General features: G+C 44.9%; 1 protein-coding gene across 1 annotated transcript in view; it reads right to left on the bottom strand.

Annotated features, from left to right (window-relative positions):
- Positions 1-26,399, bottom strand: part of LOC137377863 (actin-binding protein WASF3-like) — a 75,549-nt gene that overhangs the window by 24,842 nt on the left and 24,308 nt on the right. The window contains exons 3-4 of the mRNA XM_068047933.1: positions 14,782-14,935; positions 5,289-5,406 (exon numbers count right to left, since the gene is read on the bottom strand). Of these exons, the coding sequence (XP_067904034.1) occupies positions 5,289-5,406; positions 14,782-14,935 (272 nt within the window). The remainder of the gene's footprint in view (positions 1-5,288; positions 5,407-14,781; positions 14,936-26,399) is intronic.

Genomic DNA, 26,399 nt, shown 5'->3' with positions numbered 1-26,399 from the left:
TTGATGATTTAATTCAACACAATGGATAAATTACATCATATGGCACTGGTAATGTGTTTACTGCAATTACAGAATATAGAAGTCACAGACTTCATCTTTTTGAATCTAGCGTAAACTTATTTTAATATGCTGGTTTGTACATTGATGTTTCGGTCTGTTATAAGCAACTGCCTGATTTATCCCTTGAGACACAGTTAATAAGCACTGGGACTTGCTGTAGTTTGCTGGCAATAACAGATCTTGATGTAATATCACCTTACAACTGCAACTAATACTTCAACTGATCCTGATTTTTAAGTTCTTAAGTTAAATCTATTCTGATGCTTTCATTGCTCTGGCTAGGCTGTAGGATGCCTCATCAGCTGAGTAGGAGCTGTATCAGCATTCAAGATCACTAGATCCTCCCTGTGCAATACACCATCCAGTCAGGTGTCTCATCCATTACAGCAGGTATTCTCAACCGGGGATCTGTGGCCCCCTAGGGATCCGTGAGAACATTTCAAAGGGTCAAACGCAGTCGTCCGGCAGTTTCTCCCAACATCAGTCTCGCCCCCAGATCAGTTCACTCTTGGTTCACGACTGATCAGCAGCCATCAAAGTCAGCACCATTCCAGTCATGTGAGCCATTAGACAACTCACCCCTCTCTCAGAAGCCAGCAATTCATTTGCAAAGTCCAACAATAAAACTAAACTGACAATAATATTTTAAACACATTTTTCACTGTTCAGATCCAACGATAAAATGTTATCTTTCTGACTGTGTGGTGTTTAATTTATTACATCTCTCCCAACACTCCTTTCCCACCCCCCCCTCCACCCCCAACCTGTGCTTCTGGATGGCACAAGCTGACCGTTTCGTTTGAATTATCGGCGTGTGCGGGGATAGAAGTTTTGATAGAGAGAGGTCTCCGGGTATTGAAACCGTGAAGGAACAAGTCCAGAGCTTATAACCAAATGAGAATTATTTAGGCACCCAGTTAGAGGAAGCAGGTGCCCCGGAGATGGGAAAGCAGGTGATGGGTCAAGCCTGCCGAATCAGCCCCTCTCAAGAGAAAAGCCTGGCAAAAGCAGGACCCAAGAACAGTCAGAAAAGCAAAAATGGCTGGAAGCTATGGGTGGGGAAAAATGAGCCTGGTGGGGAAAAAGCCGGGGAGTGGGACTAACTGCAGCGTTCTTCAAAACAGCTGGCACAGTACCAATGGGCCGTGGCCTCTTTCTTTGCTGTACTATTCTATGATTCTATCATGTTGGAGATAGTGAGGGCGCCGGGGATGTTGAGTGTGCCAAGTGTGGTGAGAGCGCCAGGCACCAGGGACAGTGAGGGCACGGGCACCCGGAGCATCAGCAATGACATCAATGAAAACAAAGCATTGAGCCATGCTGAACATTGACTACAATCTGCGCATGTGCTTGTTGAGGATACCTCCACGTCCTGACAGAATTGTTGCTCAGCACCAGCAACAAGCTTCACATTAAATAAGACAAAAATATTAAATATATATGGACATGTTGTCAAAGTTTTTCGTCTTGCACTCTTCAGGACAATCTGAAAGAATACCAATGTCAGGGAAAATAACAACTTTATACTATATGACAAGAGAGTGCTGATTGGTTGGCAAGTGAACTTGTCACTTGCCAACCAATCATCACTCTTTTCTCATAATATTGTTTTCCCTGCAATTGGTATTCTCACAGATTGCCTTGACAAGTACAAGATGAAAAGTTTCGACAACATATCTCTATTTTCAGCAATACTGAAGTTCTGTACTACCATGTACAATTGGATAATTAATTTTCACACAGAAAAAAAACTTTTGTTATGGGGGACCATGGAATTTTTATAGCATAGCAGAGGGAGCCTCAAAAACAGAAATGTTGAGAATCCTTACATTACATTGAGAACATTACAGCACGCCACCACCCTAAACCCCCACTCCCGCATGGTAATTTGGAAGGGTTAGATTTGACTGCAGACTTTGAGACCCAAACGTTAAGACCAAATGGGGGTACCAAGAACATATTTGCCAGCAGTGCATCCGCTGGTACAATCTTCTCAGAGGCAGCTTCCTAATTGCTTGCCTCCACGTTCGCCAACCTTAGGCAGGCTCCCAGTGCTGCAGGCCCAGAGAACCCGGCAGCTCTGGAACCTCAGCAGGCCCACCAGGAGAGGTGGCCACTGCAATGGCAGGTCAGGGACCGCAAGGGCACCTCTATGAGGCATTTTTTGGAGCAATATGTTGTGGAACCAATCAGGGAGCAGGCTATTCTAGATCTGGTGTAATGAGGTGGGATTAATAAGTGATCTCATAGTTAAGGATCCTCCAGGGAAGAGTGATCATAGCACGCTAGAATTTCAAATTCAGTTTGAGGGCGAAAAACTGGAGTCCCTCACTAGCGTTCTGGAGTTAAACAAAGGTAATTACATAGGCATGAGGACAGATTTGGCCCTAGTGGACTGGGCAGGAAGACTAGAAGGAAGGACAGTTGATGAGCAGTGGCAGATGTTTAAGAAGCTATTCAATTCCTCCCAACTAAAATATATTCCAGTGAGGAAGAAAGATTCTAAGAGAGGAAAAAAACATCCATGGCTAAACAAGGAAGTTAAGGATAACAAAGACAAAAACTAAGGCATACCATATTGTAAAGGCCAGTGGCAGGCTGGAAGATTGGGAAACTTTTAAAGATCAACAAAGGATTACTAAAAAGTAATAAAAAGAGTAAAGGTAAATTATTAAAGAAAACTAGCGCAAAATATAAGAACGGATAGCAAAAGCTTCTATAAGTACATAAAAGGTAACAGAGTAGCTAAAGTTGGTCCCTTGGAGGATGAGACTGGGGAGTTAATAGAGAGGAACACAAAAATGGCGGAGGCACTAAATCAGTATTTTGCCTCAGTTTTCACGGTGGAGGACACTAGTACCATCCCAATAGTAACAGGTAATGCAGAGGTTATAGAAAGGGAGGAACTTAGAACAATCTTCATCACTAGGGAAAAAGTACTGAGCAAACTATTGGGATTGAAGGCAGACAAGTCCCCAGGGCCTCATGGCCTACATCTGAGGGTCTTAAAGGAAGTGGCAGTGGACATAGTGGATCCATTGGTTATAATATTCCAAAATTCCCTGGATGCGGGAAAGGTTCCAGTGGATTGGAAGAAAGCTAATACAACGCCCTTATTCAAAAAGGGTGGTAGGCAGAAAGTAGGAAACTATAGACCAGTTAGTTTAACATCTATCTTTGGGAAATTGTTAGAATCCATTATTAAGGAAGTAATAACAGGACATTTAGAAAATCAAAACGCAATCCATCAGAGTCAGCATGGTTTTATGAAGGGTAAATCATGTTTGACTAATTTGCTAGAGTTCTTTGAAGCTGTGACAAGCAGTGTGGATAATGGGGATCCTATAGATGTAGTATATCAGGACTTCCAGAAGGTATTTGATAAGGTGCCGCACAAAAGGTTAATACACAAGGTAAGATCACAGAGGGTTAGGGGCAATTTATTGGCTTTGACAGAGGATTGGCTAACCAACAGAAAACAGAGAGTCGGGATAAATGGGTCTTATTCTGGTTGGCACAATGTAACTAGTGGGGTGCCACAGGGTTCGGTTCTCGGGACCCAACTATTTACAATCTATATTAATGACTAGGATGCAGGGATAGAAGGCACTATAGCCAAATTTGCAGATGACACTAAAATAGGAGGGATAGTAAGTTGCAATAAAGAAATAAGAAATTTACAAATGGATATAGATAGGTTAGGTGAATGGGCCAAAATTTGGCAGATGGAGTTTAATGTGGATAAGTGTGAGGTTATCCATTTTGGTTGGAAGAATAGAAAGGCAAATTATTATCTAAATGGAGAGAAGCTTCAGAGTGCCTCGGTGCAGAGGGATCTGGGTGTCCTTGTACATGAATCGCAGAAAGCTAGTTTGCAGGTACAGCAGGTGATAAGGAAAGCAAATGGAATTTTGGCATTTATTGCTAAAGGAATGGAATATAAAAGTAAGCAAATGTTTCTGCAACTGTACAAGGCATTAGTGAGACCGCACCTGGAGTATTGCATACCATTTTGCCCCCTTACTTGAGGAGGGATGTAGTTGCATTGGAGGCAGTTCAGAGGAGGTTCACTAGATTGATTCTAGAGATGAGGGGTTTGTCTTATGAAGGCAGATTGAGCAGTTTAGGCCTTTACTCTCCAGAGTTTAAGAGAATGAGAGGAGATCTAATTGAGGTATATAAGATAATTAAGGGGACTGACAAAGTAGACGTAGAGAGGATGTTTCCTCTTGTGGGGCAATCTAGAACGAGAGGTCATAGTTTTAGGATAAGGGGTAGCAGATTTAAAACAGAGATGAGGAGAAATTACTTCTCTCAAAGGGTCGTGAGTCTGTGGAATTCACTACCCCAGAGTGCAGTGGATGCAGGGACATTGAGTAAATTTAAGGAGGAGATGGACAGATTTTTAATTCGTAATGGGTTGAAGGGTTATGGAGAATGGGCAGGAAAGTGGAGGTGAGGCCGAGATGAGATCAGCCATGATCATACTGAATGGCGGAGCAGGCTCGAGGGGCTGAATTGCCTACTCCTGCTCCATGTTCTTACGTTGTTATGTTATTATTCATGAATTTAAAAATTGAGGAGGATCGAAGACAGTAAGGACCCTTGGAGTGAACAGGAAACCCCTCCGGAGGATTAGTTTGGATCACAGGTCTGGCCTTTCATGCCTGCACCCCGTTATTGGGGCATAGAGCTTCCAGCTCTGAAGACAACCCCCCAGGCCTGCTGCAGGGAAGCCGCCTCTAATGTAATGCCAGTGTAGCCGCAAAATTGACCCTACTTGACCCTACAATCATCTTAATTGGTTTACCGCCTCGGTGTTGCGGGCAGGCAATTCGATTCCCCACCTACCCTTGGGAAGCTTCCCCGGCAGCAGAATGTATTGGAGAACCATCCTGATATGGGTCCCTCCTATTTTGGCAGGATCCCCCAGCCTCCAACACCATCTATGGGGACAGGAAAATCCAGCTCAAAGAGTCAACAGTTGAACCCAAAATCCTCAACCTTGGATGTCAAACAAAATCAACTGATTAAGATGGACACTGTCTGTTGAAAGCAGTCTTAATGTCTGTTGTAAGTAGTACATTTGCTGTCAAACTCCACAGATCTGGTTTGGGATTAAAGTTTTGTCCATTATATGTGATTGCCCACCACATCTACTTCTGATCAGAGTGAATGGGACTGTATATGGGTTATTGATTATGCAGAACAAAATCTGTTTGTAATACCTTTTGTCTTCGTTTTTCCTTCCTTTTATCCTCTGTAGCCTGCAGCATCTTTTCTTTCCATAAATTGAAGAAATAGGAGGAATCTGTGTAAAATTTCAGCCCATCTTTTCTGTCATCCCTGCAACATAAAATGCAAGAAGCTAAGTGGAAAATCCTTTTACAAAGCAGAAGGATAACACACCGAGCAATACATTTCACCTGATATTACTTCGCCCAGCCCTTCACAGAACATGAATATAGGAATATAGGAAATAGGAGCAGGAGTAGGCCATTCGGCCCCACGAGCCTGCTCAGCCATTCAACTAGATCATGGCTGATCTACTACCAAAATGCCATTTTCCCGCACTATCCCCATATACCCTTTATATCTTTAATAGCTAGAAATCTATTGATCTCTGTCTTGAATGAACTTAATGACTGAGCCTCCACAACCATGTGGGGTAGAGAATGCCAAAGATTCACCACCCTCTGAGTGAAGAAATTCCTCCTCATCTCAGTCCTTAATGGCTACCTCTTATTCTGAGACTGTGTCCCCTGGTTCTAGACCTCCCAGCCAGGGGAAACATCCTTCCTGCATCTACCCTGTCGAGCCCTGTATGACTTTTGTATGCTTCAATGAGATAACCTCACATTCTTCTAAACTTGAGAGAATACAGGCCCAGCCTCCTCAATCTCTCCTCATAGGACAATCCTGCCATCCCAGGAATCAGTTTGGTGAACTTTCATTGCACTCGATCTATGGCAAGTATATCCTTCCTTAGGTAATAGGATTATGATTGACAGTTTCTTTTGAGTTTTGTGGCTATTTATTCAAATATAGAAGAATGTTTTGGCTATGAGCTGGAGCTGTTCAAGGATTTAGAAATACAGAAAAATAGGAGCAGGAGTAGGCCTTTCGGCCCTTTGAGCCTGCTCCGCCATTCAATACGATCATGGCTGATCATCCAAACTCTGTCCACTGTTCCTGCTTTCTCCCTGTATCCCTTGATCCTTTTAGCCCTAAGAACTATATCCAAGTCTTTCTTGAATATATCTAATGATTTTGCCTCAGCTGCTTTCCGCGGTAAAGAATTCCACAGGTTCACCACTCTCTGGGTGAAGAAATCCCTCCTCATCTCAGTCCTAAATGGCTTACCCCTTATCCTTGGAATGTGACCCCTGGTCCTGGACTATCCCACCATCGGGAACATTATTCCTGCATCTAGTCTGTCCGGTCCTGTTAGAATTTTGTAGGGTTCTATCAGAGCCCCCCTCATTCTTCTAAACTCTAGCGCTTACAAGCCTAATCGACCCAATCTGTCCCCATACGTCAGTCCTATCATCCCAGGAATCAGTCTGGTGAACCTTCGCTGCATTCCCTCCATAGCAAGAACATCCTTCCTCAGATAAGGAGGCCAAAACTGTACACAATACTCCAGATGTGGTCTCACCAAAGCCTTGTATAATTGCAGCAATACATTCTTGTTCAGAATATAAAATATAACACAGGAATGTGCTGCAAAAAACAAACAATTACACAGCAAATCTTTCACTTGATTACAATTATCCCTCAAATCAAAAGTCAGCACATGCAACTATACATTTCTTGTACCACCTGTACACTGGTAAAACCGAAAACTTCATTGCGGTCTCCAATTCCTCGTGGACATTTCTATTCCATTTTACAACAGCCTCTGATTCTTGTAACAGAGTAGAACTTGTGAAATGCTGTCAGCTTTGGAAAAACTTACCTGGGCCATTTTTTTTTTTAAAAGGCTGCATTTGCTGACAATGCAACCACTAGGTGGCACAGTACTGGCACATGCGCAAACGCAGCCTCATGGACTGAAATTACACTGTTTAAAATGTCTCAGGCAGCTGCCGGTAATAAAAATGGCACTGTTCAATTTGACACTATAAAGCACATTGAACCCAAACCCCCTCACCCTCAATGAATGCAATCACCTCCTCCACAACCCCCCCAACAGTACCCCACTCGCTCCCGCGATCACCACTTCAATCGCCGCATTCAGTTTCCTGCTCCTTCTCATGGTAGCCGCTTCTCTTCCCAGCTCCCTCACCCGCCCGTCTTCACGCCGCTCCCGCCTTCTCACTGCTCCATCCCGCTGCTCCCGCCTGCTTGTCACTCCATCCCGCTGTTCTCTCCCACTCCTGTCTGCTTGACATTCCTATCCGCTACTCGCTTCCTGCCTTGCCACCCACAGAAGCGACGGTGGGGGTGGGGGGGTGGGGGAGGGGAGAGAGAGCAAGCAGAGTAGGAACTGTGAGGAGGGAAAGCAGCGAAGCAGGAAGCAAGCGGTGAGTAGTTGGGAGCAACGAAGAGTCAGGAGCAGCGAGCAGGGGGGAGCAGTCTGGAGCAGCGAGCAGGCGCAGGAGAGGATAGCGGGAGGGAGCGGGGAAGGCAAGCGGCAATAGAGGCAATGATCGCTAGAGGGAGCGGTGTACTGTTGAGGGGGGGGGCGGTGGTGGTGGAGGCGGCAATGGCGAACATTGAGGGGTGAGGCAACACTCAGACGTCATTCTGTCTGGCATTATTACATACTGATGTTGCCCTGCGCATGCACGAACCCATACTGGCAAACGTTTGGATGCACTGATGACATTGGCGATCACTCTGCGCACGCTCTGTGTTGTCAGGAAATACTCTGTTTTTTAAGTTATACTTTACCAACTCCATAGGCCTACTCTTAAATCTTCCCAGTTTCAGTTCTAAAAGAGTGACGTGTGGGCCTCTTTCTGTTTGGCTGTGCTGAAGTCTTGATGTACATCAGAGCCTTATTGTAACAAACTCCATAATAGCACTTGATCAAGTGCAAATCATATCCCCCCAAATCTAACAAATTACTCCACTCTGCTGTTGTATTGCAGGATATTTGGCAATGTATAAAGCTGATTTAGCATCTCATTTAACTCCTTTGCTTTATCTTTAAACAGAGGATTTCTTCAATTTAATCAACGAATAAATGATCCCTTACTTAGCACTTCATTATCCACTCTCCAGCTGTCTAAACATCATCATAGGCAATCCCTCATGTCTAGGATGATACTGCCTTGTGGATGGTTGAGTGGAAGTGAGATCTCAGTTATAAAATAAAAGCAAAATACTGCAGATGCTGGAAATCTGAAATAAAAACAAGAAATGCTGGAAATACTCAGCAGGTCTGGCAGCATCTGTGGAGAGAGAAGCAGAGTTAATGTTTCAGGTCAGTGACCCTTCATCAGAACTGGCAAATATTAGAAATGTAAAAGGTTTTAAGCAAGTAAAGTGGGGGTGGGGCAAGAGATAACAAAAGAGGTGTTGATAGGACAAGGTCTCAGAGAATAACTGACCAGAAGGTCTTGGAGCAAAGGCAAACTGTATGTTAATGGTATGCTGAAAGACATGCGTTAGTAGAGAGAGGGTGTTAATTGACAGAAAAATGAACAGCCCTGGCCCCAAGCACAAACATGAAAAAAAGTGGGTAGGGAGATCTCAGTGGCTGTGGGTTTCCAGATGGAGTTGGGGCCCTATCTTGACCTTGCAGTCTCTCCCGCTGTGAGGACATCAGTTGTTGGCTATCAGAGGTGGCGGCGGATTGTTGGCTCAAGCAGCTGCCCTCTCTTTCTGTCTCTCACGCCACTCTCACTCAGTGGCTTCTTTTGTTGATTGGAAGGTTATTTTCAGTAATGGATTGCCATTTTGGTCGCGATTGGGTATCTGCTTCCCATGTGTTTATGTTAATAAAGCAGACTTTCATAGGGGCATTGAGGTTGTCTTTGAAACATTTATTTTGTCTCCTGTGTAAGCAGGTGGTGTAGCTCTGAGCAGAGTACCTGTTTGGGCAATCTTGGCTAAGACATTATGACGATATGTTCCATCCATCTCAGCTGATGTAAGATGATCATGGCCTCCATTCCTGGCATAGCTGTATCTTGGAAGATGCTTATGTTTGTTCTTTTGTCCTCCCACTTGATTCACAAGATTCTTTTAAGACAGCATTGATGATGTAGTTCTAGAGCATTGATATGGTGTCTGTAAGTTGTCCAAGTTTCAGCACTGTAGAAAAGTGTGGGGAGAACCATTGCCTGATAGTTTATTGCCAGGTCTGATATCACAATTCTTGAAAACTCGAGTACGTAATTTACCCAGACTAAGCTAGAACATTGGATTCAATGGTGTACCTCTTCAACAATCTCAGTTTTTGGGGATAGATAGCTTCCAAGATATGGGAAGCGAGAGACATTTTCCAACATTTCACCATGCATCTCAATTGAAGGCATTGGATTTGATACATTAGGTGTGGGTTGGTAGAGGACTTTGGTTTTCCTGGGTTTAGGGCAAGTCCCATGCTTTCATAGGCTTCGCTGAATACATCAACTATCTGTTGTAGTTACTCTTCAGAGTGAGCACTAACTTGTGCATCATCAGCATCCTGTAGTTCTATTACAGAAGTGATTGCTGTCCTGGTTTTGGCCTTCAGTTGGTTGAGGATAAAGAGTTTATCATCAGTGTAATAAGTTATTACCACATCTGGGAGGAGCCTGTCAGTAGTAAGCTGCAACATTGCTGCAAGAAAGTTTGAGAATAGCGTTGGTGCAATAACACCCCCCTATTTGGCCCTTGTTTTGACAGAGAAGGGGTCTGTGGTGGAGCCATTACATAGTACTGTTATTTGCATACTGTCGTGTAGGAGACAGATGGTGTTTGTAAACTTATCTAGGTACCATATTGCTGTAGCACCTTCCATAGGGCAGATCAGTTCATTAAGTCGAAGGCTTTTGTGAGATCGAAGAAAGTCACGTATGAAAGGATGTTCTGGTCTCTGCGCTTTTCCAGAAGTTGGTGTGCTGTGAAGATCGGAAGTCGCACTGCGACTCTGGAAGGACCTCGTCTGCAATTGACGAGAAGTGATTAAGAAGTAACCTAGCTAAGACTTTGCCAACAGTTGGGAGCAATGCTATATCCCTGTAGTTGCTACAGCTCAACTTGTCGGTTTTCTTGAAGATTGTGATCATCATGGTGTCTCTAAGGTCACTTGGAATTTCTTCATTCTGCCAGAGCTTCACAAATAGGGCATGTATCCAAGAGATCAGTATGTTTCCTCTGTATTTCAGTACTTCCACAGAAATAGCCCGTGAGCTGTGACACCTAACCATTGACATAGTACCCCTTAGCAAGACTCATAGGGCAGATGAGGGAGAAATCAAAGAACATGGAGGTGGTTATACTTATTTCTGGAAAGGGAAATCACGAGAAGAATGCAGAATTCACAGAGTTGGTTTTGGCATCAATAACTGAGCTCATGAAGAGACTCCACGAACCCCATGTTGGGATCAATGAGCGTCTTATGCCACTCACCCTTAAGCTCAAAGGCAATCAGTCAGCCACCCTCATCAATGCTTATGCACCTACCTAGGACTCTGAGGAAAAAGTGAAAGAAATCTTCTATTCCAACTTGGACACAACTCTGGATGCTGTACCCTCACAGTCCAAGATCATACTTCTTGATTAATCCAATGCCAGGGTGTGGGACAACCATGCCCTTTGGCCGAACACCATTGGAAAGCATGGAGTTGGAAAGTCCAATCCCAACGGTGTATGCTTCCTTATCCTGTGCATGAACACTATCTTGTGGTCACTAACACCCTTTTCCACAAAAAGAAAGTCTCAAGAGATCCTTGCCGTGTCCAAGATTGAAGCACTGGCACTTAATAGACAATGTGATAATCAGGACCAGGGATCGAAAAGATGTGTACATTACAAGTACTATGTTTACGGCTGATGAATTCTGGACAGACCACCGATACATTCACTCGGTATTGGCACTTGAGATGGTGGCCAAAAGGAACTGACAGCCGCAACAGGTACGGAGGAAATTTGAGGTCTCTGGCCTGTCAAACAACACCAAGCTCAAAGAATTTCAATAACCAATCAAAAACTGCAGGAACAGATGGTCAAGCAAATTCCAAGATGACTGGCAATCATTGAAATCTATCATCACTCATACATGCCAAGAAATCCTCGGATACACCACTAAAATACTCCAAAACTGGTTTGCCGAGAGCGATACAGAAATATGCAAACTCATCAACAGAAAATGGACAGCGATCCAAACCCAGTAACAGGATGAAAAACAATAAAACTTCTTATTCTGACAATAACCCTGCTGTCCAGTAATGCATGTAGTATGGCACTTCCATACAAAAATGTTTGGACATATAAAGAACCACATGGAAAATAATCTGTAGATCTACAATAAATAAAAACAGAAAAATGTTGGAAATACTCAGCAGAGTACTCTACACAAAATAATCTGCAGATTTACACATTCATTTAGCTGCAGATAACAAGTACAGTAAATATGAATTGATGGGACAATGGCCTTGCATGGATTATCTCAGCAGCAGTAAGACATTGGATCAGCAGAACAGCTTGCTATAATGAGCGTATCTGATGGCTCCCAACAAGATTCACAGAGCAGGCCTCCATGCACATAATACACATATCAGGATTACAAGATGTTATACTGGGTTAATTGGACAGTGCAGAGTGTTTCACCTCTAGATTCTAATTCAATGTATTTTGAGCAGATGAAAGTCACCTTTCCTACGATACAGGTACTAAAGGAAATGAGATTAGTCCACAGCTGGAACACTGTGTGCAGTTTTGGACCCCTCTATCAGAATTTTGTTCTCATGGCAGGGCTCAAAGGCGGGGGGAGGGACAACCCCACTGCGGCATTCTGCAGGACCCAGAGCCGCATTTTATGGGGGGCAGGCAACTAATCGGTTGCTGTCGGGGCTGCTGTCCCTATTAAGGATGGCCACCCACCCCAGGAGCTGCCAGTCAATCGGAAGGCCAGCATTTCAGCAGCAGCACCACCAGTGGCCACTGCTAGGACTGCACCTGGAAGAAGAGGATGCCATGGAAGGATGGCACCCTCCCAACCAGTTAAGTAGGGTCTGGGAGTGCTGGAGCCAATCAGGCAGGCCCTGGAGAGGGGACGGGGGGAATTGGTGAGGGCAGGCAGCGCCATTGCTGTGGGGGTGACCATTGCCATCAGAGGGCCCCTCCATGGGTCAAAGAGGATCTGAATAGGAGGGTGAACCCCCACCCCAAGCCCATTGGGAGGCCACCAGGGTTTACTTAAGTGGCTCATTTTGCCTCTGGATAGGAGGCGGTTTGCCATCTGCCCCGGCACTGGCAAGATGGCATGGCAGTGGGAGGACGATGGACACTGCACCCCATGCCTTCCCTCACCATTTTATGGGATGCCCGCCTCCCACGCCGTCCCCAGAGAGCTGGTAAAATTCTGTTTTAGAAAGGACATTAAAACCATGAGAGTTTAAAATGTAAATTCACAAGGGTGATGCCAGGAATGGGAAACTTTAGTTATAGTGACAGACTAGAGATAGAAAAGCCATTTACACTTGAACAGAGAAGGTTAAGAGGAGATTTAATAGAGGGTTTCAAAATTATGAATGGTTTTAATAAGATGGGTAGGGAAAATATTTATCTTGGTTGGAGGATCAATGACAAGGAGTCATCAATTTAAAACTGTCGCTTGGAAATTGAGGAGAAAAGTTAGAAGAAGTTTATTTCCACAGAATTGTTAGTGCATGGAATGTATTGCCACAAGGCAAATAATACTGCATTCTTTAAGAAGACAATGGATAAATATCTGAAGCACAGAAAAATGCAGCACTATGAGGGAAAATAATATTAATTTTAGATTGTTCTAGCAAGGAGCCAACTAGAGCTAAATGGCCTTATTCTGTGCTGTAAATTTCAATGATCCTATTGGGGGAGCAGTCTCCAGTCCAGTGGGTCCAGGCCTTGGACCCACTGGACAAAATTGTTCATAATTTCACACTAAATTGGCAGAGTCACTCAGAGAAGCTGCAAGAATGGCTACTATAAGGAGATAAAAATATCATACTGGAACATTTGAACATTATTTTGTACAACAGGTCAGAAACACATTGGGAGGATTGCTAACCCCCCTCTCCCCACCCGCCCCACAAGTTTAATGTGAAATCCAACCCCTGCCATGAATGCGCCTATTTCTGGTTTAACCGGGGTGGTTGAAGAGCAGTGAGTAACCTGCTCGAGGTGCAGGTCAGTAATTTAAATAAAGAGAAAGACTTGCATTTATATAGCGCCTTTCATGACCACCGGACGTCCCAAAGCGCTTCGCAGCCAATGAAGTACTTTTGAAGTGTAAGCACGGTTGTAATGTAAAAACGTGACAACTAATTTGCACACATTAAGTTCCCACAAACAGCAATGTGACAATGACCCGATAATCTGTTTTGTGATATCGATTAAGGAATTAATATTGGTCAAGACACTGGAGATAACCACCCAGTTCTTCTTCTAAATAGTGCCACGGGATCTTTTATGTCCACCTGAGAGGGCCGACAGGGCCTCGGTTTAACATGTCATCTGAAAGATGGTGGCTCTGACTGTGCAGCACCTCCTCAGTTCTGCACTGGAGTGTCAGCTTAGATTGTTACGCTCAAGTCTTGGAGTGAGATTTGAACCCACAAACTTCTGACTCAGCGGTGAGAGTGCGACTAACTGGGCCATGGCGGACATATAAATGTTAATAAGGCTGCCCATCACAGATGTGGGCAGACATTTGTACCTAACAGCTGCGGGCTGGGTTTCCCAGGGCTCCTACTAAAGGGAGGTGAGAACCAGATCCAGCAGGTAAGTGCTTTTCCAGCATTGCTTGTCGACCAGGGGGAGTAGGAGTGCTTCACCCCAGTCCCCCAGGCTAACCTGCCTTCCTTTCCATGATCTCCAGATCCCATGCCCTGTAGTCCTATGGCAAAACCCCACGATCAGCTCCCCCACAATCCGATCCTGACCTGAGCAATCTAATGTCTCCATCCAGCCGTGATTCAACATTCCCTGCCACGGTCCAACCCCCACCCTCCAATGATCCCATCTCTGAACACCCCCCCACAATGATCCAACACACCACAATCTGACTTTGATGACCCCGCTGGATTCCAGCTCCCTCCCCAGTATGATTTCCGGAGCACCCCCCACCCAAAACAATTCAATCCCCCCACAATCAGACCCATTCTCTTGATCTTCCATCCCTCCCTCTTCTCTGGTTCCCAGCTGTGGCCTTCTACTCCAGGCTTTCCCAGGCAAGAGCTTGCCAAATTCCCAATCGGGCTAGCTGCTGGGTAGGAAACAGAGGAAAATTCAACTGGACCTCCATGTTCTCCATATTTCCAGGTTTCCTGGTCGCGAAAAGTTTCCCGCTCTTTCCTGTAAATAGTGGGACCATTGTGTGGTAGAGAGAGATTTGCTTCATATCCAGGCTAAGCTGTATCTGGCCTGGTCACACAATATACTGATAACTTCACCTTGATGGATATACAAGAGTTCACCAAAACCTTTCGAAGAAAGAATTGGATTCCCTTGAGGAAACTAATGTTCACCTCCAATGTAATATCTGGATTTGAATGTGTTTCCAAGTGCCAAATAAACTCTTACCTGTAAGGTGTCAGGATGTTGAGAGGGGGTGGTTTGTCACACTGCTGGAACATTTCTAACACTGGATTTGGAATAGTATTCCGTGAAACCACCTGCTGATCTTGTGTTGTTGAACTCTTAAATGCTTTCCTCATGTTGATGTCCTGAAGTGAGACTGCAAACCAAAACAAACAGATGTCTACTGAAACAAATAACAACTAATGCTTAATGAGGAAAGATAAACTCAACTTTTAGCCTCAATTCCTTCTTGCATAAATGTCCCTATTAAACACTTCCTCCAATGGTTTTTTCACCAATTTTAACATTTATACAGTGATAATTCTCATTACCAGTGAAAGTTAAATACAATCAGATTTTGAGGTGGTTTAAAAGTGGTAATGGTTATGGTTTCCTTCATGGAATGACACATACAAGAACACCACCGCCGCCCTGCCCCACCCCCCACTGATTCTAGTCACAGTAAGTTCTCCCCCTCCATTCATTTTCTGCCAATTTCTCCCCTCCCTTCCTTCTCTATGTAAAGTTTTCATGACTAATGATGGTCTGGATGTCAGTTAAGCATTGAGAGTGATTTTTGGTCACAGATATGGGCTACCAGATGAAAGTCAGCATGGAGCTGGTAAAGACAAATCGTACTTGAGTAACTCAATCGAGTTCTTTGATAAAGTAACAGAGAGGGTTGATCAGGGTAGTGTGGATGATGATGTGTATATGGGCGCTCAAAAGCTGTTTGACAAAGTACCATATAACAGACTTGTTCGCAAAATTAAAGCCCACGTGATCAAAGGGACTGTGGCAGCGTGGATACAAAATTGGATAAGGGAAGGAAAGCAGAGCATAGTGATGAACGGTTGTTTTTCAGACTGGAGGGAAGGATAGAGTTATGTTCCCCAGGGGTCTGTATTAGGACTGCTGCTCTTTCTGATATACACTGATGACCTGACCTTGGGTATACAAGGCACAAGTTCAAAGTTTGCAGATGATACAAAACTCAAGTATAGCCAACAATGAGGAGGATAGTAACAGCCTTCAGGAGGTCTTGGACTGGTAAAATGGAAAGACAGATGGCAGATTAAATTTAATAGTTAAGTACGAAGTGATACATTTTGGTAAGAAGAATGATGAAAGACAATATGAACTAAATGGTACAATTTTAATGGGGGTACAAGAACAGAGAGACCTGGACACAAATCTTTAAAGGTGACAGGAGAAGTTGAGAGGCTGTTAACAAAGTACCTGGGATCCTTGGCTTTATTGTTAGAAAATTAGAGTACAAAAGCAAGGAAATTTTACTCAAGCTCATAAAACACTGGTTAGGCCTCTGCTGGATAACTGTGTTTAATTCAAGGCACCACACTTTAGGAAGGATGTCAAGGCCTTGGACAGGGCGCAGAAGAGATGTACTAGAAAGGTACCATGGATGAAGGATTTCAGTTATGTGGAGAAACCCGAGAAGCAGGGATTGTTCTCCTTCAAGCAGACAAGATTAAGAGGAAATTTGGTAGCAGTGTTCAAAATTATCAACTGTTTTGATAGAATAAATAGGATAAACATTTTTCTAGGGGCAGAAGAGTCAGTAACCAGCGGAGACAGATTTATGGTGACTGGCAAAAGAACTATAGCTGACATGAGGAAACTTTTTTTTTTAAGCGAATTGTTATGATCTGGAATGCACTGCCGGAAAGGGTGGTGGAAGCAGATTCAATTGTAACATTCAAAAGAGAATCGGATAAATACTTGAAGGGAAAATTTACAGGGTTATGGGGAAAGAGCAGGAGAGTGGGATTAATTGGATAACTATCCAGGCACGATAGGATGGGTGACCTCCTTCTATGCTGTATAATTTTATGAGGTCACATTAGAACACAGAGAAAAGGCAAACGAGGGTTCATCACTCAAGGAAAAATCTGAGGTTCAGTGAACCTAATGAGTATACACAGCAGATGAATTGCAACAGCATTGGCAGTTGCTGGGCAAAAGATTTGACCTGAATTTTACTGTAGGCTTTGGAATCCCAACGTTGGGACGAAAAGCAGGTCCCAAGCCCGCACTTGCCTCCTAATTGGCCGCCTGCGGGCCCAACATCCAGTTAAAGAGAGCAGGCAGGCTCCTGATGCCACCGGTCCAATCAGAGGGCCGGCAGCACTGAAGGCTCAGCAATGCCAATGGGAGAAGTGGTCACTACTGAGGCAGGCAGGAGACCTCAGGACCTCGGATAGGAAAGTATATGAAGAAATGAAAAGCTCAGGGGGCCGAGGGTTGAAGGGGAAACTCTTCTGGGGAGATCGTTGGGACTGCGGGGATAGCCTTCCCTGCCCCCAGCCCCCAAGTTGTGCCTTGGAATCTCTGGCTCCAATGGCCCCCTGGGCTATCGCAGGGCATCTGCCTCCATTAAGCTGACAGCCTCCCCACACGGCGGGGACCCATTCCGCTGTCGGCAAAATGCCAGCAGCTCCATAAAATGGCCAATAGGGCATTTATGTATGCAAATTGGCTGCCCGCCTCCTGAGGATGGCCAGCTGATCCGCATTGCAGCCCACCACTGGGAAAATGCCCCGACAGTGGGACTACATCACGGGGCCATCCCAACGTGGTTCTCCACTATTTTACTGGACCCCCCCAGCTCCCAACCTGCCACCCAGGAGCCAGTAAAATTCTGCCCATTGTGTAACAGACAGGGTACACCTGTCGGTGAATAACGAATCTATGAAAAAGTAACGAAATAGCCTCCTAAAACCAAGGGTGGTGGGAGTGGGGAGCCCAGTTGAATAATAAAATGTAAATCTATTTTTGTTGAATGCTGCTGTGAATATATTCCATGCTGAAATATATAAACGATCCAGTATGCCTTTTCCATACTCATTAATTTCAACGATATATTCAACTATTTTAAAATGTCTGACTGGAGATCTTGTGTAGATAGGCCACAGAAGAGGGAATGGTCAGGGTGATACAAGAGTAATGGTCAGGTTAACACCTAAGGAGGTATTGGTTAAGGTGACATGAGATGGCTCAGTGATAGGACAAGTATAGATCAACACATAAAACTACAAACAAGCAGAAAATGTTGCAGAAATGCAAAAGGGCAAACAACAAAAGATTGCTTTGGCAAGCCATTTTTTTTTTTATAAAATCCAGGAGCAGTAACATTCTGGATTAAATGTAGTCTTGTCTTCACTATTTCATCTTCAACAAAACCAAAAACTGAAATTGAATTATGCTCATGCACTGATCTAAGACCATATAATCAAATTGGTCAAAATAAGTCCGTGAGGAAGTACGAGAGGTGCCTGAGGTGACTCATGCTCCCATCTTTCCTCCCACCTAGTTTCTCCTTAGTATTTTCTCCAACTGGAATTGTATTGTGTGGGAAATCATGGACGCAGACTTGCACTCTAAAACCATTATAATACACAATACAAATAGAATGAAAAAACTGAAAATATTGACAATAAAAATTAAAATGTTGGAAATGGCAATATCAAAGTGAAAAGATAAGTTAACAATTCATATGTAGCTCATTCTTCAGAACTAAAACTGAAATATAAACACATTTGTAAGGTCAATTTTTTTTTTTAAAAAAAGGAAGGGTGGAGAGGAAAATAGATAACAGTTACTTCAATTATTAAGAAGTAACTACCAGGTTTAATGACATGCAAGCTACTGAATAGAGTAGCAGAAACTTCACAGAATCACAGTCAAGGTACGTTCCCTCAAAGGGGAAAGGTAGAGTAAACAAATCCAGAGCTCCGTTGACAACAAAAGAGAGAGAGATTAAGACAAAGAAGAAAAAGTGTGCTTATGACAGATGTCAGGTAGAAAATACTATTGAGAACCAGGTTGAATATAGAAGGTTCAGAGGGGAAGTGAAAAAGCAAATAAGAGAAGCAAAGAGAGAGTATGAACAGAGACTGATAGCCAACATAAAAGGGAATCCCAAAGCTTTCTATAGACATACGAATAGTAAAAGGGTGGTAAAAGGAGGATTGGGGCCGATTAGAGTTGAACAAGGGAATTTGCAAATGGAGGCAGAGGGCATAGCTGAGGTATTAAATGAATACTTTGCATCTGTCTTCACCAAGGAAGAAGAATGGAAGCCTGTGACCAGTGGTGTACTGCAGGGATTGGTGCTGGGACCCTTACTGTTTGTAGTGTACATTAATGATTTAGATGTGAATATAGGAGGTATGATCAGTAAGTTTGCAGACGACACGAAAATTGGTGGTGTTGTAAATAGTGAGGAGGAAAGCCTTAGATTACAGGACGATATAGATGGGCTGGTAAAATGGGCGGGCAGTGGCAGATGGAGTTTAATCCTGAGAAGTGTGAGCTGATGCACTTTGGGAGGACTAACAAGGCAAGGGAATATACAATAGATGGTAGGGCCATAGGGAGTACAGAGGGTCAGAGGGACCTTGGGGTGCTTGTCCATAGATCACTGAAGGCAGCAGCACAGGTAGATAAGGTGATTAGGAAGGCATATGGGATACTTGCCAACTGGTGAATTGTTAGGAAGATAGTGTAGAACTTCAAAAGGACATAAGTCAAGTTGGTGAAATGAGCGGACAGGTGGCAGATGAAGTTCAATGTGGGGAAATGTGAAGTGATACATTTTGGTAGGAAGAACATGGAGACACAATATAAAATAAAGGGTACAAGTCTAAAGTGGGTGCAGGAGCAGAGGGACCTGGGTGTATATGTGCATAAATCATTGAAGGTAGCAGGACAGGTTGAGAGCGCGGTTAATAAAGCATACAGTATCCTGGGCTTTTTCAATAGGGGCATAAAGTACAAGAGCAAGGAGGTTATGTTGAACTTGTATAAGACACTAGTTCTGCCTCAGCTGGAGTATTGCATCCAGTTCTGGTCACCACACTTTAGGAAGAATGTGAAGGTATTAGAGAGGGTGCAGAAAAGATTCACGAGAATGGTTCCAGGGATGAGAAACTTCAGGTGTGAAGATAGATTGGAGAAGTTGGGACTGATTTCCTTGGAGAAGCGAAGGCTGAATGGAGATTTGGTAGAGGTATTCAAAATCATGAGGGGTCTGGACAGAGAAGATAGGGAGAAACTGTTCCCATTTGTGAAAGGATCGAGAATGAGAGGGCACAAATTTAAAGTAATTGGTAAAAGAAGCAAAAGCAACATGAGGAAAACATTTTCACGCAGTGAGTGGTTAAGGTCTGGAATGCATTGCATGAGAGTGTGGTGGAGGCAGATTCAACTGAAGCATTCAAAAGGGAATTAGACTAATTAGACTGTTATATGAAAAGGAAGAATGTGCAGGGTTACAGGGAGAAGGCGGCGAGTCACACAGGGTGAATTGCTCAGAGAGCCGGTGCAGACATGATGGGCTGAATGGCCTCCTTCTGCACTGTAACAATTCTATGTTTCTGTGATGGTAATAGAGCATGACTGGGAGAATGAGCAGAAGCCACACAGAGCAGGACAAGCTGCTACAAGAGGGAGGAGGAGTCGGGGAGAAGGGCTCTTAGCAGGCTGTCATATCCACCATGGGTGTTCAGGGAACAACTCTCCTACCCGAACATCTGCAAGTAACAGTGTGTACGTGAGACATCTACACTTGACTAAGGACATCCTCACTGCAATTTGCCAACTACTGCAGCCACAACTCCAAACTCAGAGCAGGGCAAGCACCACACTGACAGTAGCTATGAAGTTCAGTGGAGATGAACTTTTGTGTGTCTGACTCCTTCCAGGCTAGAACTGGAGATATTAGCAACATCTCGCAGTTTGCCATCCACTGTTTCATAGGGGAATTCATTGAGATCTCTATTCAAAGAGAGTTAGCTTCATTTCATTCTGTCTTGTCAGAGACAATCAGGTAGAATGGGCATGAGGTCTGCTGAGATTGAAGACTTCCCTATGGTACAGGATGCCATTGACTGCATGAGCATTGCCTTGCCATGTACTGGAACCGAAAGGGATTTTACTCCGTGTGTCCAACTGGTGTGTAACAATAGGCAATAATTCATGCAGGTCAATGCCCGATACCCTGGCAGCAGTCATGATGCCTTCATTCTGCAACACTGTGGTAGCTGTATTTCAGCTACCACGTCAAACCAAAGGGTACCGCCTATGTGACAACAACTATCCATTGATGACACGGCTCATGACTCCGGTTTGCAACCTATGTACACATGCGTAGCGTGCATAAAATGAGATCCATGCTGTCATAAGAAATCTGATAGAGCAGACCATTGGGATGCTGAAGCAATAATTGTGCTGCCTGGACCACTCTGGAGGAGTCCTTCAGTAATTGGCTGAGTGGGTCACAAGATTAGTGGTGGTCTGCTGCATGCTGCACAACCTTGCTAACATGAGAGGTCAGACCTTGCCACCAGCTGTACGGTGAGCAGCTGAGGAGCAGGGCTGCAAGGAGGAGGAGGAAGAGGAAGGGAAGCAGCATTAACAACCCTTTGGTATCTGGGCTGTATGTGAAGAACTCATTCAAGTGTGATACCAGTAACCACAATTCTCCAATCACCAACAATCCCACATTCCTTACATTTCCTCTGTTTCTGACCATCACATCGTCCACTCAGCCACAATGCAAAATTAAAAGCCACCACAAAATAAATATGCCAAAAAAATTTATAAATAAATCACTCCATATTATGTACAAATGAAAACTAATCACCCTTGTGCATTCCTTTAGTGCCCGTCTTCTGTGTTCCACTGCCTATCCTAGTGTTCCTATGCAGTGCTATCCTAGTGGCTGCAGCATGGCTTGTGGAAGGCTGCGGACTTTCAGTGGAGGAAACTGCAGATGGCCTTGCAGGATATCCTCGAGGAGCTCTGGGCCTAGAAGATGTGGCTTGACGCTGCACCATCTCAGCATGGGCAGCAGCAGTCTGGGCTGGCTAACTGACAGGCAACGGCAAGAGCACTGGTGGAGTGGCAGGAGTGGGAGGCCTGAGAGAGGACAGCAGGTTGCCACACCATAAAGCCACTGCCACTTACCCAGGGCTGTGCCTCTGCAATCCTCCTAATCTGCTGGAGACAGATTGTTGGACTGCTGCGACACCCTGAAAGCCCATTGAACATAGGTATCCGCAGTCATGATGGCAGCAGTCTGACCATGCATGGCAGCAAGCTGAGATTGAATGATTTCAGTCTGTGCTTCAACTGCGGCACTCAGACATTTGCTGGAAGCTGTTTGTTCTTCAATGGAAGCTGAGACATTGGCCATCAGATGCTGCATCATGGGTAAATTCACAATTGTGCTAATGGATTTGGCCACCACTTCCACGCTGGAAAGAATGGGCTTCAAGCTCTGCGCAAAGCCCTGTGCAATGTTGGGGAAAACTCCTCCACTCTCCTTGACATTGCACGCAGACTTTTGCCAGGCTTCCCAATGCCCCAAGCATTTCATTGTGTATACCCAATAGCATTCTTCTCTGCAACAGATCTCATGTGCAACCTCACCTTCCAATAATCTGGCACCAGTGCTAGCCTTGCCACCTGCCGGGCTGCAAAGCACGCCAGCTGGGCGACTCACCATGCGCAGATCATGCCTCTAATCTATTCTTTGTTATGCGCATTGTCAGTATCTGAGCTAGTGGCTGCGAATGTGAGGTCAGTGACAGTGTGTGTCTTCATCATCAGTCTCTTCTTGGTTTTCCTCCACTGCCTGTTCGGGTTGCAGTTCTTGAATACCTGAAGGGTAAAAGGCACAAGGGTAAGGTTGTGGTGAGGAAAATGGCAGGGGGTGCGAGGGAGAGGTGGGCGGTGAGAAAAGGAACAGGTGCATGCTTACACCATCTGCAGTTTGTAAGTCAAAAGAGATTGTGGAGTGAGGTGCAAGTGAGAAATGAGGAGGATTAGGTATGAAGATATTGTCATCCTCGATGGTTTCAGCCCTGCTGCTGGCTATGGCCTCAGCAATTGCCATTCCAATAATAACCAGCACCATCTCCTACATAGTTGCTAGGACACGGAGACATGCTTGTCTGCCTCTGGTTAATTCCTGCTGCCTCCGGGTGTGCACCACCATGTCCTGCAAGAGACAGAGAGAAGTGTGTCAGTGAGTGTCATGCAATCTTCATGGGTGATGTGGCTGTCATGATTGATTGAATAGCTGGCAGTATGTTCAAGCTGAGAGATGCGGGTGTGAGGCATGCAGCAATGGTAAACCATGTGAGGGTGTGGTGCAGCTTATGAATGTATGAGTCTTGATCAATAGAGATTGTTGGTAGGTAGTGATGGGTGTGTGATGCATTGAGCAGTGTTCAGGCTATTGGTGGAGTTAGTAGGATATGGCATTTGAAGATGAATACACTGACCTTGACAACTTGTATGCAGTCATTGAACTTCTAGCAGTACTGCATCCAGTGAACAGCACGGTTAGCACTGGCTGAATATGGCTATCAGGCCACAAAGATGGTGTGCTCCCTGCATTTCAATCATAGTTGTTTTCGGGGGCTGTCCAATTTAGTTCTCTTAGGATGATGAAAACACTGGAAAGGCCCATGCACAGCAAACGACAAGAAAAAGGGCAACATTTTAAAAAAAGTTAAAAATACATGAAATGTTGGAAGCATTCTATAGTCTGCCATTGTCAAGAAGAGAAAAAGCAAGATGAAAGAGACAAATGAAAATCACAGCAAAGAGCAGAACGAATCTCTCCTAGGTTGCCATCTCTGGACGGGAAATGGCTAAGGCAGCAAATCAAATGGTATAAATGATAAGGAAAATCTGTAAAAGAGGGACATCTGAAAGAGAGGCAGAAGATGTTAGAAATATGAAGGTCAATTAGCATCTGAAAAATAAGAAAGTTTACTTTGGTTCTGTTCCTCTCCAACACAATTTCTTATTTCCCTGTTTCAATTCAGGATTGGCAGGTTTACTTCATGTTTTCAGGACTTAATCTTTGCACTATAGACCACATGCACCTTTGTCCTTCCCTCCATTTTCTTGTCTTTTCCCTTCTCTGGGCCCTACCTGTGATTTTCACCATCTTAGTTTTGCTTGTTCTTTTGTTCTTCCAATGTCCTTTCATACCCCACTGGGATGAGTTTTATATCATTTAACAATTCCTTGTAAGTTACTCAACCCATTAACTCTTGCTTGGTGAGCAGACCATCTATTGTCTCTTTTCTTCCCCTTTTCATTTCCTTTCCCCCTACAAAGGGGCTTACCTTTCAGCTTTCAGAAAGAGTTTTAGGTCGGAAACCTTCATTTGTACTTTTGCTTCACAGATGCTAATATAGCTGTTGTGTACTTTGGTTAAACCAAAGTTTGGTCAAACCAAAGAAGCTGCATCACTCCAAGCAGAAGGGCATCAACACTAGCAGAATTTCTTATCCACAGCTGTTACATAGGTTTCTAAATTCACTTTAAAAAGCCCTTCTAAACATTCCTACAGGGGATGCAGAGACTAAGTGGGCCCACATCAGAGGCGCCATCTATGACTCAGCAATGACCACCTACGGCAAACGTGTGAAGCACAATGCAGACTGGTTTCAATCTCACTTTGAAGAGCTGGAGCCTGTCATAGCCGCTAAGCGCATTGCACTGTTGAACTACAAGAAAGCCCCCAGCGAGTTAACATCTGTAGCACTTAAAGCAGCCAGAAGCGCTGCACAAAGAACAGCCAGGCGCTGCGCAAATGACTACTGGCAACACCTATGCAGTCGTATTCAGCTGGCCTCAGACACCGGAAACATCAGAGGAATGTATGATGGCATTAAGAGAGCTTTTGGGCCAACCATCAGGAAGATGGCCCCCATCAAGTCTAAATCAGGGGACACAATCACTGACCAACGCAAGCAAATGGACCGCTGGGTGGAGCACTACCTAGAACTGTGGTCCAGGGAAAATGTTGTCACTGAGACCGCCCTCAATCCACCCCAGTCTCTGCCAGTCAAGGATGACCTGGATGAACAGCCAACAAAATCGGAACTCAGTGATGCCATTGATTCTCCAACCAGTGGAAAAGCCCCTGGGAAGGACGGCATTACCGCTGAAATAATCAAGAGTGCCAAGCCTGCTATACTTTCAGCACTCCACGAACTGCTCTGCCTGTGCTGGGATGTGGGAGCAGTACCACAGGACATGCGCGATGCCAATATCATCACCCTCTATAAGAACAAGGGTGACCACAGTGACTGCAACAACTACCATGGCATCTCCCTGCTGAGCATAGTGGGGAAAGTCTTTGCTCGAGTCATTTTAAACAGGCTCCAGAAGCTGGCTGAGCATATCTACCCTGAGGCACAGTGTGGCTTTCGAGCAGAGAGATCCACCATTGACATGCTGTTCTCCCTTCGCCAGCTACAGGAGAAATGCCGCGAACAACAGACACCCCTCTACGTTGCTTTCAATGATCTCACCAAAGCCTTTGACCTCGTCAGCAGACGTGGTCTCTTCAGACTACAAGCAAAGATCGGGTGCCCACCAAAGCTACTAAGTATCATCACCTCATTCCATGACAATATGAAAGGCACAATTCAGCATAGCGGTGCCTCATCAGACCCCTTTCCTATCCTGAGTGGTGTGAAACAGGGCTGTGTTCTCGCACCTACACTGTTTGGGATCTTCTTCTCCCTGCTGCTCTCACATGCATTCAAGTCTTCAGAAGAAGGAATTTTCCTCCACACAAGATCAGGGGGCAGGTTGTTCAACCTTGCCCGTCTAAGAGCGAAGACCAAAGTACGGAAGGTCCTCATCAGGGAACTCCACTTTGCCGACGATGCTGCATTAACAGCCCACACAGAAGAGTGTCTGCAGAGACTCATCGGCAGGATTGCGGCTGCCTGCAACGAATTTGGCCTAACCATCAGCCTCAAGAAAACGAACATCATGGGACAGGATGTCAGAAATGCTCCATCCATCAATATCGGCGACCACGCTCTGGAAGTGGTTCAAGAGTTCACCTACCTAGGCTCAACTATCACCAGTAACCTGTCTCTCGATGCAGAAATCAACAAGTGCATGGGAAGGGCTTCCACTGCTAAGTCCAGACTGGCCAAGAGAGTGTGGGAAAATGGCGCACTGATACAGAACACAAAAGTCCGAGTGTATTAAGCCTGTGTCCTCAGTACCTTGCTCTACGGCAGCGAGGCCTGGACGACGTTTGTCAGCCAAGAGCAACGTCTCAATTCATTCCATCTTCGCTGCCTCCGGAGAATCCTTGGCATCAGATGGCAGGACCGTATCTCCAACGCAGAAGTCCTCGAGGCGGCCAACATCCCCAGCTTATACACCCTACTGAGCCAGCGGCGCTTGAGATGGCTTGGCCATGTGAGCCACTCGGAAGATGGCAGGATCCCCAAGGACACATTGTACAGTGAGCTCGCCACTGGTATCAGACCCACCGGCCGTCCATGTCTCCGCTTTAAAGACGTCTGCAAACATGACATGAAGTCCTGTGACATTGACCACAAGTCGTGGGAGTCAGCTGCCAGAGATCACCAGAGCTGGCGGACAGCCATAAAGGTGGGGCTAAAGAGTGGCGAGTCGAAGAGACTTAGCAGTTGGCAGGAAGAAAGACAGAAGTGCAAGGGGAGAGCCAACTGTGTAACAGCCCCGACAACCAATTTTACCTGCAGCACCTGTGGAAGATTCTGTCACTCTAGAATTGGCCTTTATAGCCA

Source organism: Heterodontus francisci, chromosome 15 (genome assembly GCF_036365525.1).
Source record: "Heterodontus francisci isolate sHetFra1 chromosome 15, sHetFra1.hap1, whole genome shotgun sequence".
Lineage (NCBI taxonomy): Eukaryota > Metazoa > Chordata > Chondrichthyes > Heterodontiformes > Heterodontidae > Heterodontus > Heterodontus francisci.
The sequence above is the reverse complement of the archived record's forward strand: the minus strand, read 5'-3'. Positions and strand labels throughout refer to the sequence as shown.